The sequence below is a fragment of the Bactrocera oleae genome, chromosome 3, assembly GCF_042242935.1.
Source record: "Bactrocera oleae isolate idBacOlea1 chromosome 3, idBacOlea1, whole genome shotgun sequence".
Lineage (NCBI taxonomy): Eukaryota > Metazoa > Arthropoda > Insecta > Diptera > Tephritidae > Bactrocera > Bactrocera oleae.
In genome coordinates this window covers 7,165,596-7,186,548 of record NC_091537.1, presented here as the reverse complement: position 1 = coordinate 7,186,548, position 20,953 = coordinate 7,165,596, and the positions used below count along the sequence as shown (strand labels likewise).

The window sequence follows — 20,953 nt, the reverse complement described above, 5'->3', positions numbered from 1 at the left end:
CTGAGGTGACCAAAAAGTGATGGAATAATAAATGCTTATACCACTTTAAAAAAGGTTTTTATTTTGCAAATTGGAATTCAAACACAGCAAATAGAAAACGTATTAAAACGATTATCTTACTTCTAATATAAACTAGTATAAAAACAGTTGCAGCGGAGTATAAATTTGTTACCAAGGGGGGATATGCTTTTATCTAATAAGCTTTAATTATTTTGAAACGCAAAATGTTTGAAATCAATTGCCAAAAAACTAAGCATTTGCAAGAGAGCTTTTGAAAAATTATCTAAGATATATCAAAATATTTTAAATTCATCAATACAGCGAAAAGGTCTAAATTTTTCTTTTCACAATAAATCGTGAGCATTTAATCTAATTAAGATATATAATATATACATATGGATGCACTTATATATTATAAGTATACTGTACATTTTCTCCGGTTGGTAAAATTTTAAGCAAAAGTTAAAAAATATTTAGTTCCTTAACAACAAAGAAAACAAAATTATAACTCACGTTTTTAAGCATTTATTTAATTGTGAAGCTATTTTATTCCACATTTAAAATATTATTATTTTATTTTTATTTTTAATTAGTATTAAATCAGTATTTTAAGCATATCTGCCAATACATATTTGTATACGCAATATATATGTCTATGTGTATATATGTGTGTGTATTCATTAATTTTTTAATAACTTATATTAGGTCTGTTTCGTCTTAAGCGAACGGCAAAAGAACGCTCAAGTCAATTACAATTTCCCTGAGGGTAATTAGCAATAGTGATAACAACTCAGCTATCATTTATTTTTGTTTGGAATATGACAGCAGTTGTTTGAAAAAATGTTACTTCATTTGAAGTCGTTTTCAGCCAACTCACTTCACTCGGAAAAATAAACATGTTTGTGCTGTTGTTTTAAATTGTTTCGTCTTTTTCGCGAGTATTCTTTTTGCAACTCGCTTACTAGATAACTATACTATTTTCATTTTTATTATTACTAACGTAAATACATATATTATGTTGCATTGCATACTTTAATATCGTTTAAGGCATTATTCCCTAAAATGTCATAATTATTTTGTTGCATCTTTTAAAGCTAAAAAGGCTTAATGCAAAAAAAATTGTTAGCTATCAAATCAAGTTTAATAATTTAAAAATTTAACACATAAATATTTTAAAAAAAATCTCATATTTTATTCTTTTAATGTCATTAAGAGTAAACTAAGCACCAAATCCTATGGCTAAAAACATGAGGTGACATAAGCAAAAGCAAAGGGAAGTTGCAAAGTGAAAAAAAAACAGTATAAAGTGAATTTTTGGTTTTATAAAAATGCAAAAAATATTTTTAAAAAAGTTGCTTTTAAAAAATGCTTCTTTTAACAAAGTCTGAATAATAAACAATTTTGAATTAATCAATATTGAAGTATTACAACATTTATATAAAGTTCTATTTCTCTTATGAACAAACAAAATCTAAATATTAAAAGTTTTACTGCTTGACTACTAATTTTCAGACTAATTTTATACGTTTGGTAAAAAAGATATTTAAATTACATTATTAAAAAAAAATTGTGTATATTTTTCACATATAATATTATCTCTGTTGCTTCACTATGTTCTTAGCCTAATAGGTATATAGAAGAGACTCTTAATTTAGTCAATCAACTAATTTTCTACAATTTTGAGAAAATTCGTTGCTTGATTTATTTAAAAAGCTGTCTATAACGCCCGGAAAAGCATGTCTTTAATGTCTTCTGTCTACTAATTTTTTCCTTAAGGCCGGAAAATAAAAAAATCGTATTAAAAATTTTAATAATATTATTATTGCTGTTTTGTACAAGCTTGTAAAGAGGTTCACCTTTAATTTTTACTAATTAAAAGCACTTACAACTTTTATATTCATATAATTTTTGTTTAAACTTTTAAATCAAATCGGGACACATAACATACATATACTTGTATTCTACAAACGTACATACATATTTACAAGTTTATTCCAAATATGTTTGTGTATGCTTTGAATAGAGGAACTTAAGCTTTAACTTATAAAATAAATTCAATTTTATTTTAGTGAAATAAACACAATATGCAATATTTCGCAATAACATAAGTATGTAAGAGTATGTACATACTCGCATTACCTTAAAATATAACCTTTTTAGCGCTGAGTTTGTTTAATTTAATATTTCTTAAAACTAAAGCCTACATAATTTTATATTTCATAGCCTTTACCTTTACCGCTTTTTAGTTTATTTCTCGTCACTTCCACTACTCTCTATAAGTTCCGTATTAAACATGGCTCTACAGAAATTCACCATACCACGTGAGAGTTTACCATAGCAAGCTGGCTTATTCTTACGCGCTATGCATAGATAATAAAACGGTATACCCGCAACGGTAATGCCGATACCTACAATGAGATTCATCGGATCCTTGAAGCTTGGTAAGAGCACCAGGGTCAGGCAGCATATAATGAAGATTATTGGCAGTGCCAGGTGCACGCGAATAGGTCGCGGAATGTTCGGTCTGTAAGTGTAGAAGCATTAGTTACTATCACACTAGAAAATTATTTGCAAAATTTGCATTTACTTGGAGTGACGCATCCACAGCATACCCGCTATGCTGGCGACCACCGACAGCCACAACATGGCGCTGAAGTAATTTATCAAAACGTAAACGTTGGCAGTGAGTAGTGTCAATAGCGACATGATGCACTGTGTAGATGACAAAAAAAAAATATAAATTATGTTAGCATATTTTACTCCCACTCCATCTCAATTTATATCACTTACCGAGAATATCAGTGATGGTATGGGCGTTTGTTGTTTGATGTGGAATAGTGTAAAGAATTTAGGTAGATGACCTTCTTGTGCGCCCGTCGCGAAGAGACGTGCCGATGTGAAGAGCACACCGTTAACGCCACCGAATGTGCTAAGCGCCACAAATATCGGCACCATGAAGGCGAGCGGCCCGAATACACGATTACCGAACGTGACCGCCACTGCCAATGAGCTAAGCATTTCCGTTTTCGAGACCACCACAAAGTAGGCGAGATTCACAAGCACATAAATACCGGTGACTAGGGGCATAGCAATCCAAATAGCGCGTGGGAGATTCCTAGAATGGTAGTGAAAAGAAGAAACATATAAAATGTTGTAATAAAAATGTATTGTAAAATCCGCGTTGTGAATCCCAACCAACCCACCAGTTGCCTGTATAGTCTGTGTCTGCATATCTTTGCCTTTTTAAGCTTTTATAAGGATTTACTACATTTTTTGACTTTGGCCACTGAAAGAGATTAGCAATAAAAGATCGGGGTTCTGTTCAGAAGTCTCTTTTTACTAGTGAAATTGAGTAGTATAGGGCAAAACAACTAAATCGTAACAATTTAGTTTGAATTTTCGACCTAAATTTACACAATATATCTGGGAACCATCAAAAAATATATAATATCGAGATTGTAATTCCGCGTTCTGTTTCGAGGTTGAACTTTAACCTTAGGATTGCGAATTCCATATATATATGGGCAGTATCCTGTCTTATCATAATCATGAAAGAACTTTCCAAATTATATTCATCCCAATGGAGAGGAATTTTTTTTTTGCCCAAGTTGGTGGTAATTATATAGAAGCTTTAATAATATTTTCACTTACAGATACTGAAAATTACTTCATATATAGTGAAAATATTTCTTATTTGTTTAGTATTTGCTTTCGCCGGTTAAAGTAGATAATTATGCAAGATAAATGTATACTAATTTACATATTCACTTATTTCACATCTGATAAGTTATCCGTATAAGTAAATCCGAGTCGGTTAAGCGGACACATAAACAGCTGTTCATTTAACAATTCATTTTTTTTCGAAATTAACTCTCATGAATTGCAAATCACAGCAATTCAACAAGTGTCAAATTGCATACATACATATATAAATATCAATCGTTGTAGCATGATGAGTATTATGTAGCTAGGAGTATTGTACCCTGCAGGGAAACCGAACGCATTAATTCTGAACAGATAATGTTGTTGTAGATTTTAGCTACTGCACACTATTTTGTGCATACATATGGTAGCTACATACATATAGTAGGTTCTCCTGTCTCCCAATTATATATTGCTTTTACCAATTATCGAGTACAGCCTGTTTTTGGTTATGCAATTTATGTGCATACCTACATTTATTCTAATTTTCAGTCACAGTAAAGAACAATAATTTTACTACTACTACTACTAGCCATTGCAAATTTATAAAATCGACCCGCAATCTTAGCCTTACATACATACTCGTATATCATATATCATATTAATTTCTATCCAGCCAATCGACTTTATATAACCCTTTTTCAGTCAGAAATGGCTAAAATATTTCAATGAATCGTTGTAGATATATTGTTTCTGTCTATGACTCAAATATTCTGTGTGTACGTCGATTAAAAAGTATTAGTACATCTATTTGACTTTCCATCGCTTAAATAAACAAAGTTTGTCCTACTGAGACAGCTCGCAGAGTACTCCCACGCTGCCTTCATTTGCAGCTACCCACATTTGGGTATTCGATATATACATATGTATAAGTTAGCGTGAAATTTATGTGCATACATATTCTGGAATCAACTGGTGGGTTTTGCTTTTCAACAAACGCCGCGACCAATGAATGAGCGCTTGACAAACACATAAAATCACTTGAACTTTCACTACAAAATAAATGGCCTTCAAGGATTGTTAAACGCTTTATTTTAACGCACACGCACACCTACATCCATTTTATAGACACACCATTCATCAGGGTGTAGAGCTGCTGGAAACTTTACTTTTATGCGCAATTAAGCCACTTGAGCGTGATACAATGGAGGAAGAACAGACGTTGCACAAATAGGATTGCTAAGCAAACAGGATAAGAAACCGGCGTAGATGAGTTGCAAAGAAATGGACGGAATGACGCAAGCAGTTGATTGACACAACACTTTAGAAAATTAAAGTTTTCAGTTAAATTGAAATTTTATTCCATTTCTGGGATTCCACTGAAGAAGAGTAATCACAGAGAACTAGCTGGTGTGTTCAAAAAGTATGTGTCGTTAATTTTACCAACTTAAAGGGATTTAAATAAAACTGATCGACTTTAAAATTTGACACTATTTTAGAGTCAAATTTCAAAAATCGACCTTTTTATATTTCAAAATTCATATTCAAAATTGTTTTTTGAGTAACAGTCTTCTACAGTGTAGCCGTTCAGTACAATCAGCTTAATCAATTTATCTTTAAACGTGTTTTTCCCAAAACTGTCGTTTACTCAAAACTAGATTTTTAAGTTCTTTGATTTGATCAAATTTAGAATAGAAAAAATTACGAGAATTTTATGTACAATTAAACTTTTTTTAAAATGCCGCCATTTTGTTAACTTTTGATTTTTTTCGACCGTTGGTCATTGTACGGGCATCTCGGGTATTTTTTAGTAAGGAAATTGTTTTTATGGTAGATTTCAACCACGGAAAATGCCGGAATCACTGCAGCATTGAAGCACCTTCTTAGCGCCATCGGATATTTTTTTCTTCAAAAATGTTGCTATGTATAAAATTACCGTTAAAATGTTGTCTTTATTCGGCTGTCACACTAAGTGTGCCCTTTAATATTAATTTCTATGTTATCGATAAAGCTGTACTTTGACTGCAGTAAATACTCCTTATGAGCCACCATCGAGAGAAATAATCTCATGGCTCTACAAATCATGATATCCTGATGACCCAACACTTTCAATTTACAGAAAAATTTATTTTTTCCATAGGTATAGATCGACCAAGTTCTAGATTATTAAGCAAATCCGATTATTGTTTCTCATTTTGGTGAAAAGTCAAATAACCTTTGTAACACAGGTTTTGACCTGAAAATATTTCCTAAAGCATTGGTGTAGAATTGATTCGTCAACTCATTTATCATTCAAACATATATTTCATAATATTTCAGAACTAGAGTACAGCTTAGTATTAAAAAAACTCTACGAGGTTTTAGTTTCAACCTACTAACTTTGTGTTGGCTTCTTAATTGGTTTGTGGTTTTCAATCGAGAATGTTCCATCAAAAGGTCAGTTTGTGTAAAGTCTGTTCTTACAAAAGATTCTTGTCTATTTCATTTTTCTGTTGTCAAGATAAACTTGCTCTCCTTTCTTTCTTTGCTTCAGTAGAATTAATTTTATGAAAAAGCTGAGTACTTCTCGTGCTTTCTCATCAGAATACCAATCTTCGTGCGAAAATTCTTAAAGTCTAATAAATTGTTAAATAATCTTCTTTTTCATAACCATAAATTTTTGCACATATGAGAGGTCATAAATCAGATGACAATGCTTATTTTAAAGCAAATAATCTTACTCCAAATTCAAACGGGATTTCAAACACATTTTCAAAGACAAATTTCGAATTGTTTTTCGTTTAAACTAAAATTTGTATAAACTCACTTGTAAGGATCCTGCAATTCCTCCGTTACAAAATTTAAATAATTCCAACCACCGAATGCAAATAGACCCGAGTAAAAGGCGAATCCAATATTGCCCGCATCATAATTGCCCTCCCAGGCGTTTTCGAAATTCTCAAAACGGCCCAACGCCAAATAGTAGAGGCCAGCTAAAATGACCATGACTAATGCCACAAGTTTGCCGGCGGTGAAGATGTCCTGAACTTTCATCGACCATTTGACGGATAAACAGTTAATGGCAGTAAGCAAACCTGCAAATATATGCACATATAATTAAAAATATATTTATTTCGAATTTACAGCCGTTAATTGATAATGAGTTTAAAGCTAAAACAAAGCAAAAACTGATTTGTTAATGATGGTGGGCAAAAAAGTGGGCAATCGGGTGGCGTGTTGTGCGAGATAGTGTTTACAAATGTAAAAGGAAGTTTTTAAATAAATGTTATTTGTGTGTGTGTGTGTGTGTAGTGTAGGCTGTTGCTTTAATGATGGTAATTTGTTAAATATACTTGGTTTAATAATTCGTTATCAGCGTAAACAAATCACGTGTGGCATGTATGCATACTACATATACATGCATACGCATGTACATATGTATGCGCATATTTATTTATAAATGTATTTTAATTTGTTTCCTCCTCACTTACACAAACAAATTGCCGCTAAAATCTTTACAGCCGATTCTGGCGGTGAGCAGTCTTCGAAAAATGGTTTTGCCGCGTATTGTGCGAAAGTCAACGCGACAATTGTCTGGAAATATGAAAAATACATATGTACATACGAACATTAAAATAACAAAGTTACAATAATAAAATTAATTGTAATTAAATTTGCTGCAATTCATTAACACATGTAAACAATTTGCGGTTAGTTATTGCTCTATATTGTATACTTACATTAGAGTGTATCAAAATTCGTTTAATTTTTATTAGCTCTTACTCACTCAAATGCTTCTAATTGATTCCATTTAAAAAAAAACCTCACCAAATATGCGCTTCCAACTGTAAGCGGTTTTTATTTTAGTTTCTAATATTATTTACAATTCTCCAAATTTCAAAATTTTTATATGGTTATATGGTTGTAACCATTCTTCTTGTAAAGATGAGCATACTCTGTCTCTAAATTTAGTAAAGCTCTACGACTCAATTTTAAGGATATAAAACTTATAAAACAGTTTATTATAAAAAGCTGTGTTAATTATGTGTAAATAAAATTTATATTAATTACGTGAGAAACTTACATAGACTTAAAAATCGTAGGAGAACTTTTTTTTAGAGCAATCAATTTTCTACACTATCTATGAAATCAGATAATTTTTCAAATATTTATTGTAGTATCGCGATTTGAATTTTTCTATCTTATAATAAGAAAAGAATAGAAACCGTAAGACGAAGGGCTCCTTCTCATTACAATTAAGAGATCATATTTGGAGAGAATTTTTTAAAGGTGTTTAAGAAGCTATTTTTCAGAGTACCAAGCGAAAAAAAATTCGTTTTTGTTTTACCCACCCTAATACATAAATATACATATTGCATATTTAGCTTAATATAATTTTAAAATAGAATTTATTTATGGTACATAACTACATACATATATGCAAATACATATAATATATAAACATTCATACACTTACTAATATAGTATAACTACTTTATTGCGCATAATTATAAGCAAATATTCAATAACAGTGAGCGAGTCCACAGGGTTTTTCAATTTGGACTGATCGTTACTGGTGGTCCGTGGCGATCATAGTATATACATATGTATATATTATATATACAAGTGCATTCCGTATAGCATATACAAATATTTTTTCTTGGTTTTGATCTATAAGTTTGTATGGCAGCTATATGCTACTTTGGCCCGACAATAATCCATGTCATATTTCGCCAAGATATCTTATGAAATAGAACTGTTTTCCATACAATAACTTGATTAGGATCCAGCAGTTTGTATGAAAGCTTTATGCTATAGTGGAAAATATTGGCAGTTCTGTCAAGTGAACAACTTCTTAGGAAAAAAATGCACAATTTTAGATCAATATGTCAAAAACTATAGGAATAGTTCCCGTATGTACCGACAGACTTGGCTAAATCTGTTCATCACGCTGATTATTTACACCTATATATATACTTTACAAGGCTACCGACGTTTCCTTGTAGAATCGATACCCTTGTAGGGCCATGCTTTTATTACATTTCCTCATCAACCGATCTATATTGAATCGCCCTGTATCTTTTGTTTTTTGTCAAACATGACCAGTTTTGAAAATATTATGTATTTATTCGCGATGTGAGTTCCTAATAAATGAATATAGTTATAATTATAGGAATAATTTATGCTTGTTATACTTCTGATAGCTTTATTTTTAATTTCCCAGTAGTTCTCATTAATAAATGATTCATCATGTGACGCGTGCAAATAACAATAACAAATATGTGAATATACACACGAACATATTTTGATGTAGGTTACTATAATAACATATAACATAATAACATATATGCATGTATGTATATAATTAAGCTTTATAAAATGGAAAGTAAACTATGTTTATTGTAATTAAATAAGTTATGTCACCTTGCCTACTTAACTCGCTTAACCTGACATACTCCACTGCAAATATGAAAGTAAGCTGAAATTTTTAATTTCATAACTCACTAACTGTAAGGCCAGCAATTATTTTGAAAAGCTCAGAATTGGTTATTATTTTAAATTATAATAAATTAAAAGTGAAATTAAAAATAGCACGGGTTCATCGACCTCAATTTATTTCTAGGAAAACATTTTTTTTTGATAATAATTTAATAATTTTTTTAGTCCGCCACTTTCGTTTAACTTCTTTTTAACAACCCAAAAATTTTTCACGAAATATCAGATTTTGATGCAGCACCACTTAAGGGCTTATATTCACTTGTAACTCGGAAAAGACGCGATTATCTGTGAACTTTTGTTTAAGAGGCATTATAATTATAATTTAATATTTAGTTGAAAATAATGTTCTTTTACAGAAATAATGTACTTTAATAACTGGTGATTTTTTGGGAAAAATTGTGGATTCTCTTGATCCCGTAGACGATCTCCGAAAAAAGGTGTCTGGCAGTGAGGTAAATTGTTCTGCTTATCTCAAATCCAAAAAAAAACAAACAAAAAAATTTATTATTGCTATAGATGACGACAGGTAATGATCAAAATTTGACAAAATTTAAACTTCAGAGTGGCTTAAAAACCGAAATTATTATCAAAATTCATATTTCCTCACCAGCTCTGAAAACAGCATTTCGAAAAAACACGTTAAAAGTTTTAGAAGCTGATTACACCAAGTTAAAATGTGCTTAAAAATACGCTCATATCTACGAAACTATTTGCCGAAATTTTTGAGGAATATTTTCAAAAATATATACTCATATGTATGTACATACGATATTTTTACAAGAACAAAAATCATTTTTTGAAATTCCCAAACGGATATAATACCTTAAATTATTCTCAAAATATTGAAAATATTTAATTATTCTCTCCTCTGAAAATATCCTCCAATTTTTCATTAATTTCATTAACTAATTTTTCTGTAATATTTTTTTTCATTTATAGTGTTCTGAAAGTAAATTCATACAGTTATTTATATTTATTTATCCAAAAAGCTAACTAGCAAGCAACAACCCCCTAATTAAACCGAGTTATTTATTAGGCTTTTTTGTTTATTTACACGTGTATAATCTACATACATACATACATACGATCGCATATAAATATGCACATGTCTACAAAACTCACCTGTGTTGTTGGTCTAATGATTAACAAAGCTATCCATAATCTCAAAAAGCCGACTAGCGGTCCAAATGCCACCAACAAATATGCATAATCGCCACCCGAACGTGTGATGCTCGTACCCAACTCAGCATAGCAAAGCGCGCCGATTGTCGAGAGTATGCCGCAAGCAGCCCAAATGAGCAGAGACGAGCCCACCGATCTGAAAAGGTTAAACAAGAAATATAAATAAAAAATTACTAATGAATAAATTTGTTGCTATTATCAATGTCTAGACAACTCAAAGTAAATGTTACGTATACGCATGGGCATTCCCCGAAATTTGCTTTTGCCGTAAATTAAAAGTTTGCTCTACTTTAGTTTGGACCGTTGCAAATTACAAGTTTTCGTTGAAAGAGTTGCTTTAAATTATGCACGTAAATAATGGCTGTGCAGTGGCAATTAAGGGGCCGGCGATTTTCTCTTGAAACTCGTTGGCAAAATGTTTGCCATTTATGTTTCAAATTGACAAACTTGTTCAAACACAAATTAAAATGCAAACATGTATAGGTGTTTGTGTTTGATTGGCATTTGCCGATGTAGTGTTTTATAAAGGTCTATATTTTAAAACAAATTTTTAATATTTTTGTAGCAATTATTACACAGCTTTCTAGAGATGCAAGAGAAGCCACACAGTGATCACAGGCCATCAGATATTAAGAATGTAGTTTTATCTCTATCGTTTCGGATCTTGTCTTCTTTTCATATCCGAAGAAGTTTCGCTAGATAGTAAGTAAGAATAAAGTACGCATCAATGAAGCTCAAGCCTTTTACGAAGAACTTAAAAATAGAATATAATACTAAAAAAAATATAGAAAAATCACAAATATAGGCTAAATATTTTGAATTGCCTCTTTTTATTTTTTTTGTCAAGGAGTCCTCTATTTATCGAGCTGCCCTCGTACGAAGTGCATTATAAATGAAAAGAAGTGATAATACACATATTTCCTCTATATCTGTAATTTTCCAATTGAACTAATTGATAAATTTTCAAAGAAGCAATTATAGCGCCCGCCTACACATCTTACTCTCTGTATGTATGTATGTTGGTTTTCTACAGAATTATTTGTTCCACAAAACTTTAAAAGCAATATATTTCTATATTAATTCACAACAATTTGCGGTAATTAAAAAAACTGGGAATTATTTGTTTGATTAAAAATGTATATCAGACACATGTAATTTCTTCATATATGCAAATTGAAGAATACACATTTTCTATGTACAATTTGTTATGTGATAGTTGTCGCACTTTGTAGATACTAATTAAACAACTCTTCTTTATTAGGAATTTCTTTAACTTTTACTACTTAATTAATTCAAAAATTTTTTACGAAATATATTGTACTTACTTATATAGATTTCCTCAATAGCCTCACAAATATAAAAAAGTTCCTCACAAGAACTTGTTTCAGTTCAGTTTGCATGGCAGCTATATGCCATAGTGATTCGATCTGAACAATTTCTTTGGATTTAGAATTATTACTTTAGATAAAAATCCATGCCAAATTTTGTGAAGATATCTCGTCATATTAAAACTTTGTTTGTATAGCAGCTATATGCTAAGGTGGTATGAACAGTTCCTTGAGAAGAAAGTAACGTGTGCAAAGTTTCAAATTGATATCTCAAAAAACTGAGATACTAGTTCGCATATATACAGACAGACGGACGAACGGGCAGACAGACAGGCATGTTTAAATCGATCCCGCTCGTCCTGCCGATAATTTATATATATATTTATAAGTTCTCCGACGTTTCCTTCTGGGTCTTAAAAACTTCGAGGCAAACTTAATATACACTGCTCCATCGAAATTTACAGAATAAAGCGGAAGAGTTCCATTTAACAAAGAATCAAGTTTTGGTCGGCTTAAAAAGAGAAAACGAAATATAAGCAATTATGCAAAATTTATGCAAAAACAAAAGATTTAGTTTGACAAAATTTCACAGCAGGACTGGCAGGTGAAATTTTTCCGTTCTTCTTCTTCTAGAGAATTATCTCTTTAAGTAACACCATCACGACAAAACGCTAACAAGGAAATTTCCGTATATACTGTGGAGTTTATATTTTATAGCCAAGCGCAAATTATGGATAACCCCTATTACTAAAGGTATGAAGCAGTAGATGAAGCGATCACTCATATTTACATTTCAGGTTTAAAAGAAAACTCTTATTATATTTCTTTTTACACTTCTCATGCAAAAAAGTAATTGCAATCGCACATATCCATATATGTAAATAAAAATACAATATAATTATAAAATATATTATAATAACTGTGGGAATTCAAATACTTACTCTGTATAGTTGAAGACACCTGTTGGCGCTATAAATATTCCGGAACCGATAATAGTGCCCACAATGATAGCCACACCGTTCATTAGCGTCAGTTTGCGTTTTAATACGATTTTATCACCGTCGTCAGATTCAGGCATTGGCGCATTGCCATTTCCATGGCCGTTGAACGAAGCGGCGGCGCCGGTGGCGGCTGCGCCACCATTGCTTGCAACAGGTTGCGAATTATTTACTAAACTTGTGCTAACACCATTAGCATAACGTTCTGTCATTGTAAGACGATTTTTTTAATTTAATGGAATTCGGCGTTTTCTTGTATAAATGCTAGTTCTGAGCTAACGCTTATTTTGCACTTTGTCACGAACTTTTGGAATATTTATGTATCACTTGGCAAAACAAGCTGATTTATGCTGATAACACTTTCAAATTTTTTAGTGACTTGTTGAGTTTTTTTTGTGGTGATTACTATTTTTTAAGAATTTATTTAATTTTTTAAAACAAATTTTCGTAATAAAACCACGTTTTAGCAATTAGTTATTTCTATGTAAGCATCAAACTTTCGAACTTTGTTAGTTGTGTAGCTTTACAACCATTTAGCTGGAGCTCCCATCAAGAACTGAACTAATGGACAACTACTGCTTTCGGTTTTACGCTGTGTGAAAAGAAAATTCAATTCAACTGTCAAATATTGGGTGGAAAATGAGACACAACACATTCGCACACATGCATATGCACTTGTAACACAAACCCCGCAGGAAAAAATTCACTTAAACTTTATTTCATTTTTTCTAAAATTTAAAATCAATTTTATTGAGTAAATTTAAATATAATAATTTAAAAAAAAAAAAAAAAATAAAATATTTATTGTTTTGAATTGTTATGGCTTGAAAAATATCTGCATAACAGTTATTGTTGCTTTAATATGTTGAGATCGGTCTCATTGCGGTTCCACGGCTGTAGCATTTCCCACATTCATTTTACATATGTACATGTGTAAGTATGTATGTACGCACATAACGCATGTTGTATAAAAGCACACAAAATGTTTAGCATTAATTTTTGCGAGCGATTTTTGCGTTGCCCTACAAATTTTCTCACTTTAGCAGTGCGCATGCATGATAAAAATAAAAAATATCACAACATCAGGGTGGTTACGATAACACCGAATAGCAGTTTTAGTTTATTATTATAAGTGAAGTTAAGATAATCTTTTTTTTCAAACATCCTTTCTATCAACCCATCAGTTTTTTAATTTTCAAAGCAATTTTAGCCACAAAATAAAGAGTACTCAGCAATTTAGCTACCGACGAATACTTGACGCACTTAACCATTACAAACGAGAAAAAATTCACTCTATTTCAACATTTCAAATATTAACATACACTACTTATCAGCAAACAGCCAAAACCTTATCGTGTAGTATTTTTCTTAATAACATCGCAATTTTTAATTCGAATACATATCTGATCGACTTATTATATTACATATTACCTTACATATTATCACTCAGCCCTAATTGAATGTAAATCTGCTTGAGTACATATCTATATATAATACATTCATGTATGTATGCATATGCTGTTCTAATGTGATTAACATTGCAAAAAGAGCGACAATCAGCCCTGTCAAAGCAATAGCCAACTAATAGTTCGATGCGAGTTCAGTGTTAATGTCTGCTGTCACACCGCCGATACAAACAATTTATCTCCCTCACCGGAAAGCATTATTGTATCCTTGATACACCTGTTGAGTAGCATAGAATCATATGCAACTTTGTGATATACGAATATGAATATATGTACATATATATGGAACAATACATAAAAAATGGGTTCGTTGCTTTTACAGTTTACTACAAAGCAATAAAAATCTGTTTAAACTATATATGAATATATATTTGTATATAGATATCGGTTTTCTACAACTAGAGTGCTAAAAAGTGGATATTTAACTCTACCTACGATTAATATGACAAAAAAACATGAATTTTGAAGTTTTTTAATATTTGAAAAATTTTCGCAATTATTGGTGTTATGAAATATCAAAGAAACCCCGTCAGCGTCAAATAAAAATTTTTTTTATTATCATTAAAAAAAATATATTAACATTTAAAATATTTTTAAAGAAAAAAATATTTTCTTGCCACCTGGTCACCTTTAAAATTGCATGTGCTTTAAAATAACATAACAATGACTGTAGATATGTATGGTTGTATTGACCATATGTACATGGCAGTGGCTATGATGCTACCTGGTGTTGCGTTTCCATGCAATAAAAAATAAAATTTCATCAGCCAATACTAAATAACTCTTATGTTTACATTTCAACTCGATAAAAGTTTCTATATTTCACGTTGTTTGCATTAGGCAACCAAATGCATTTCACGAAAATGGTGTATCAGTTGCATTGCTGGCGCATGGTGCCCGGTTGGCGGTGTGATAACTAAACACTCTACAAGCGAGCTTGAATAATAGCACGTTTTGCATTTTGCATACGCGAAAAAAGCATTTTTCTAAAATTTGCAATTGAATTTCTTAACTTTTTTTATAATTTTAGTGTTGTTTACAAGTAGTTTCGTATTCACATATGTATGTACATATGTAAAGTGATAAGAGCTACATACATAAGTTGTATGTTCTTTTATTACATTTCGTTTTTAATTTTTGTGCTTTTTATAAATTTTCCACAGAATATTAAGTGATTTTTTTAAAATTAAGTAAACACATTTTACAATCGCTGAGATTTTTGAGATAATTGCCGCTTCCAAAACCAACACAATCAGTAAACGCGCTTCAACTGAACAGACTGGCTGCTATCGACTCTGCCATGTGTTCCGACACCGAATACTTGTGGTGTGCGTGCTGTATTCTCTTTTGGCGCTTTCACGCAATGTCATCACACCGTTTTCATTCAACCCTAACAAAAGTCGAAACTGAGCGTATACACTTTTTTTAATCATTTCACCCTGAGTATACATCTCTCTTGTATATTTATCGTTATTTGTGCGAAAAGAGCGTAAAGTGCATAAGGGCATGAAAAATGTACATAAGTATGTTGTATATATTTCTAAAAGTTAGTATTATTTGAGAGATGTATGTGTGTATGTATGTATATTCGTACATATAACTGGTTAGTGTTGATTCGTATTTCAAGTTCATTGCCTGGCGAATTTCGCGTGTACCCTAATCTCTGCCAGCATTTGATTGAGTGCTTCCATATGAGATACTTAAACAAATTAATATGACAATACTTAATTTATAACTATTATTAATAAGACTGAAGTGTTTGAGATTCAATAATAATAGGCTTAATTTAATATACTGCGCTTCTGTGTGGAAAACTCCAATAGAGAGGATACTTGCGAAATTCTGAATATTTATAGTCTTACATAACAGAATCAAAGCTCGGAAGTCAATGTTATTTAAAAAACAAGAAAAAACGTTAACTTCGATTGCACCGAACGTAAAAAGTTTTCATAAAAGAACTTGATTTTTTTGGAACAGTTTTGTGTGGCGATATGCTTCAGTTGTCCGAGCTGAACAAATTGTTCGGAAACGCACCGTTGCCTTGGACAATAATCCATGCATATTGTATGTTGTCAAATAAAAAATTTAATAAAATAACAATTTTGATCGTTCAGTTTGTAAGACAGATACTGTATATGCTAAAGTGGTCCGATATCGACGGCTCCAACAACTGAGCAGCTTCTTGGGGAGAAAAGAATGTGAATCTATATCTCGAAAATTGATTGATTGAGCTTAATCGACTAGTACCTTTATATATGTATGTATGTATATATTTTATAGGGTCTCAAATTTTTATGAGAAGTATTTTACCTTTTACAAACTCAAAATCATTCTTGATCATATCGTTTTTACATAATAATATATCTAATTTTTCTATTTAATAAAACGGCTGTCATCTGGACTTCTGAAATAATTTTTTTTCTTAGCACTAAACCGTTTAAATATTTTCTGGTCACCTGAAATTGGCGCACACTCATTGCAAGTTCTTCCGTACTCATTGTGGATACGAACTCGTGTTCACGTTCTTACTATGCACATGTAAATATATATGTGTGTATGTATTTGCAATTGGGTCACTTGTGCCGGTAAATTTTGCTATTTTTAATTTACCCAATAATAATTATATTTGAAGGTTAGGTTTCTGCAATTCCAAACAAATTCTCTTTGCTACATTTCAAATTAATTTCAATTACTGCTACTGCTGAGCGGTCCCTCCATAACGATCAAAAAATCAAAACAAAACTACCGCTACATGCCACTATAATCATGCACTGAACATGGCGGCAATGGCTAAACGTCAAACAGCATGGGAGTGTTCACTATGGTACAGCGGAATATCACTTATTTACCGGCTACCAGCTAGTGTGCGCTGAGCGCCGGATGAAACTAAAGCTAAAATATCAGTTGAAAGTAAAAAGTTGCGGATAACATGGAACAGTCACAGTGAAACGCAACACTGAATGCCATCTCACGCGGTATGTTCACAGTTTAGTCGCCACTGCCGGTGTAGAGAACTAATCCGATTGTTCACAAGCACGATTTCCTGCTACCATACATAAGTATTTAGTGCAAAAGTCATATGGAAAATTTTATGAAAGAGCATTTACATGAAAAGAAACTGTGGATTTCAATGGTCTGCATTTCGAAAGAAAATTGCAGGCATGGTGGAATACAACAGTGTGTCACCGGCGCACAATAGAAATTTTTGGTGCGACTGTAGTGGCTGAAATAGGTTTTGTTTCAAAATGGTTTACGTATTTAGCACAAGCGGTGTTGTGTATTCAAAATTTATTATCTTCATTTATTTGTAAACTGTCAGCCGCTTGCCGGAAATCGACTGTCCCTAACAGCCAGCATTGTTGGTTAACGGCGCGTCGTTTCTCGTTAACTCGCACGTTTGGTGCCCTGTGTGGCGAAGCAACCTTGCGACTTTCAAAGAATATCAAAACATTTTGAATTCTGATTCCCAAATAGCAGGCGCACAGCATAGCCATGCAAGCGAAAACAATGCACCACTATTGCGAATAGTACACTAACTAAACACACACTGTCGCCGCCACCCAAGCTGTCATCTCATTCTCGCACACACAATTGTGTGGAATATGTCAAAAACAAATCGGCCATTGTTTACCATATGTGCGTACGCAATAGCGACGACACTGCTGCACAACAACAACACAAACATGTCCAATGACTAAGCACATTTAACGCGCGTTGCGGCTGAAGAAACTCGCCTAGCGCCCGGACGGTGGTTTCCTTGTGTAGCGCGCCTGTTTGCCTGTGAAAAAATTTCGCTGACGTGCCTAAATGTATGGAATTGCGATTTCAAGCATCTCGGTAATGTGCGGAATTCGTATTGGAAATTTGGTTGCTACTTCGTTGGCGACGTTCACGCGCATGAATTTGGATGGCAAGCACCAGATCTACCCGCTACGAAAACAACGAACGCCGATTATACATGCAAGCGACAAGGCAGGCCGCCGCTGGCCAGTTATTCGTTTGTGCGTTTATGCTGCCGTAGGCTATCGATTCGTTTGGCAATCAGCTCGATATCTGTTTTTGGCGCTGAATCTCATTCGATGAGCGGCCGCCCGACAGTTGGCATTCGTTGCTTGCTAGTCTCGCTGGAAACCTGGTATAAATAGAGCTCGATGACTGTTGTATTATCGAGAAATGCACGGCAATCGGGCATCGCGCATGTAGGCAAGTGAGCGAGCGAGCAAGTTCAATTTCGCACAACCCCATCGATTTGAAAATAACAAAAACGATTGCAATGAATGCTTCAAGGAAGGGCGGGACGTAGGGGATTGTGCGACTTGTAGTTGTAGTTTAATTATTGCAAATAATCGGGGAAAAGTAAATTTTGAATTTTTCTCACACAAACTAAAAGAAACAGTGGAAAATTCCAAGAAAACGTAGATTTAAATTTTGTTTGATAAACATTTACATATTTAGTATTAATATATGAATAGATAACATGAAGTTCGCTATCAAAGCAACTAGAAAAATATAAAAACGTATACATGTCTAAAAACGAAAAATTTTATAGTTTTAACTGCAATATTGTTAATCTGCACATTTATTTAAGTTTTATTCACATTCTCTCATATTTATTTGCAGTTAATACCGCAAGCTTGTTCACGTACATAGTTAGGAATGCCACTTATTCTATCGCTAGTGTTGTGTGCGACACCTGTTGGTAAAATAAGCAGTGGGTATCGCAGCCAAGTTTGCGCAATCAATGTCAATTTCCTCATTTCCTTCTTTCATTCTTTTCCATTAAACCTTTGAAAGGTTAAGTTGTATTTTCATTGCGCTCCGCAGGAAAATTTTATAAGTCCTTTAAAAATGAGTGAAACTCTGCAATTGCGCGGTACCCTTGTTGGTCACACTGGCTGGGTAACACAAATCGCCACCAACCCAAAGGATCCCGACACCATCATCTCGGCTTCTCGTGGTAAGTGGTCGTATTGCCATCTAGTGAATTATTTTGAGGTTATGGTTTGCTAATTGAAATGCTACAACTTTTAATCTAATTTATTTTCTGTCATCACACAGTTAATCATTTCAATTGTTTAATGCTTATAAACACTTAATTGCCTACTTTCAGATAAGACCCTTATCGTCTGGAAATTGACCCGCGACGAAGACACCAACTACGGTTTCCCACAAAAGCGTTTGTACGGACACTCCCACTTCATTAGCGATGTTGTGCTCTCATCCGATGGTAACTACGCTCTGTCTGGCTCATGGGACAAGACTTTGCGCTTGTGGGATTTGGCTGCTGGCAAAACCACCCGTCGTTTTGAAGATCACACCAAGGTGGGGCGAAATGTCACAATTTTAAGTCAAACATTTGTGTAGCATAGCAGTTGAAAGGGTCTAACTTTTTATGGAAAAATGTCTGAAATTGAAAATGCACTAAGTGCAGGCAAAATTTTTAGGAGTACAGGTGGTGCTTATTTAGGGCATTTTGCAACTAATTTGACAAAGTTTGAGGTTCGATCAGATAGTCTAGCAAAGTAATTTGATAGGTCAAGCACCACCTAAATATATATAAAAAATATGTGCCTATGCGAGGCAGAATTCTGGTTGAGTGTCGTGGAGCACCTTCTCGGAACATCTTCACCGCAACAGCAAGGCGGTAAATTGTAAGTCTCGAGTGGTAATATTTTTTTTTTGTAATGGTTTTTGGTTCTTAGTTTATTGTATACTTATATAATTGTGTTTATAAGAAATACTTATATGCTATTTTAATTCATAGGATGTGCTCTCGGTAGCTTTCTCCGCTGACAATCGTCAAATTGTCTCCGGTTCTCGGGACAAGACTATCAAGTTGTGGAACACTTTGGCCGAGTGCAAGTTCACCATCCAGGAAGACGGTCACAGTGATTGGGTATCTTGCGTACGCTTCTCACCAAACCATTCCAACCCAATTATCGTTTCTTGCGGTTGGGATCGCACCGTCAAGGTCTGGAACTTGGCTAACTGCAAGTTGAAGAACAACCACCACGGCCACAATGGCTACTTGAACACCGTGACTGTCTCACCCGACGGTTCGCTCTGCACATCCGGTGGCAAGGACTCCAAGGCCTTGTTGTGGGATCTTAATGACGGCAAGAACTTGTACACTTTGGAACACAATGACATCATCAATGCTTTGTGCTTCTCACCCAACCGTTACTGGTTGTGCGTCGCTTATGGTCCATCCATCAAGATCTGGGATTTGGCATGCAAGAAGACCGTCGAGGAGCTCCGCCCCGAGGTTGTGTCGGGCAACTCTAAGGCCGATCCACCACAGTGTTTGTCGTTGGCTTGGTCCACTGACGGCCAGACTTTGTTCGCTGGCTACTCTGACAAAACCATTCGCGTATGGCAAGTCTCTGTCTCTGCTCACTAAGCTTATGCTTTTGTAGTAGATATGGACGCTTAATTGCAGTGACATTATTTTTTTTAACTACAAATTTCGTACGTACTAAGTAGTGTTGCCCATGCTGTTTGGGCATTCAAATTAGAAATGTATGCGAAAAGAAAAATGTTTACTGTATTTAAAATGTTAAATCATTGAGCGCTGATTTGTTTATTATATAAGCAAATAAATAACAAGGAAATGTCAAAAAATCTAAAAAAAAAATTAAAATTGTATATTTTGTATTAATTTAGTGATATTTTAGTTTAAGACGTAATTACATAGTAAATATAGGGATATTTATATAATAATAGGTGTTTTACTTCACTCGTTTGTTTTGTATCTGAGTTTGTTGGGCTTATTGCAAAATTTTCCTTTGTCCTTTTTCTTGTGTGCACTTGCTGTTGCATTTTCCGCGCCTGTTAAAATTTTTTAGTTGATTCTGCTTCG

The 20,953-nt window shown here is 33.2% G+C and overlaps 2 protein-coding genes across 11 annotated transcripts; one reads left to right on the top strand and one right to left on the bottom strand.

Moving 5' to 3' along the window:
• Nucleotides 1-509: 509 nt before the first annotated feature.
• JhI-21 (Juvenile hormone Inducible-21) lies at nucleotides 510-16,924 on the bottom strand. 10 transcript variants are annotated; one of them, XM_036358874.2, is made up of 8 exons: nucleotides 16,551-16,924; nucleotides 12,572-13,033; nucleotides 10,243-10,438; nucleotides 7,113-7,215; nucleotides 6,449-6,716; nucleotides 2,791-3,115; nucleotides 2,588-2,712; nucleotides 510-2,524 (listed from the first exon to the last, which is right to left on the bottom strand). In XM_036358874.2, exons 2-8 carry the CDS (start codon nucleotides 12,838-12,840, stop codon nucleotides 2,248-2,250), a joined length of 1,563 nt encoding a protein of 520 aa, XP_036214767.2. In that variant the 5' UTR covers nucleotides 12,841-13,033; nucleotides 16,551-16,924; the 3' UTR covers nucleotides 510-2,247. The 10 variants fall into 10 exon arrangements, with proteins under 10 accessions (XP_036214767.2, XP_036214754.2, XP_014087407.2 ...); XM_036358861.2 differs by having other exon boundaries at nucleotides 12,572-13,220; nucleotides 16,705-16,924; XM_014231932.3 differs by having other exon boundaries at nucleotides 16,705-16,924.
• A 1,928-nt stretch (nucleotides 16,925-18,852) lies between these two features.
• Nucleotides 18,853-20,814, top strand: Rack1 (Receptor of activated protein kinase C 1). Its single transcript, XM_014231899.3, has 3 exons — nucleotides 18,853-19,051; nucleotides 19,205-19,416; nucleotides 19,859-20,814. The coding sequence occupies exons 1-3, from the start codon at nucleotides 18,943-18,945 to the stop codon at nucleotides 20,492-20,494; spliced, it is 957 nt and encodes a 318-aa protein (XP_014087374.1). The 5' UTR covers nucleotides 18,853-18,942; the 3' UTR covers nucleotides 20,495-20,814.
• The last annotated feature ends 139 nt before the right edge of the window (nucleotides 20,815-20,953 follow it).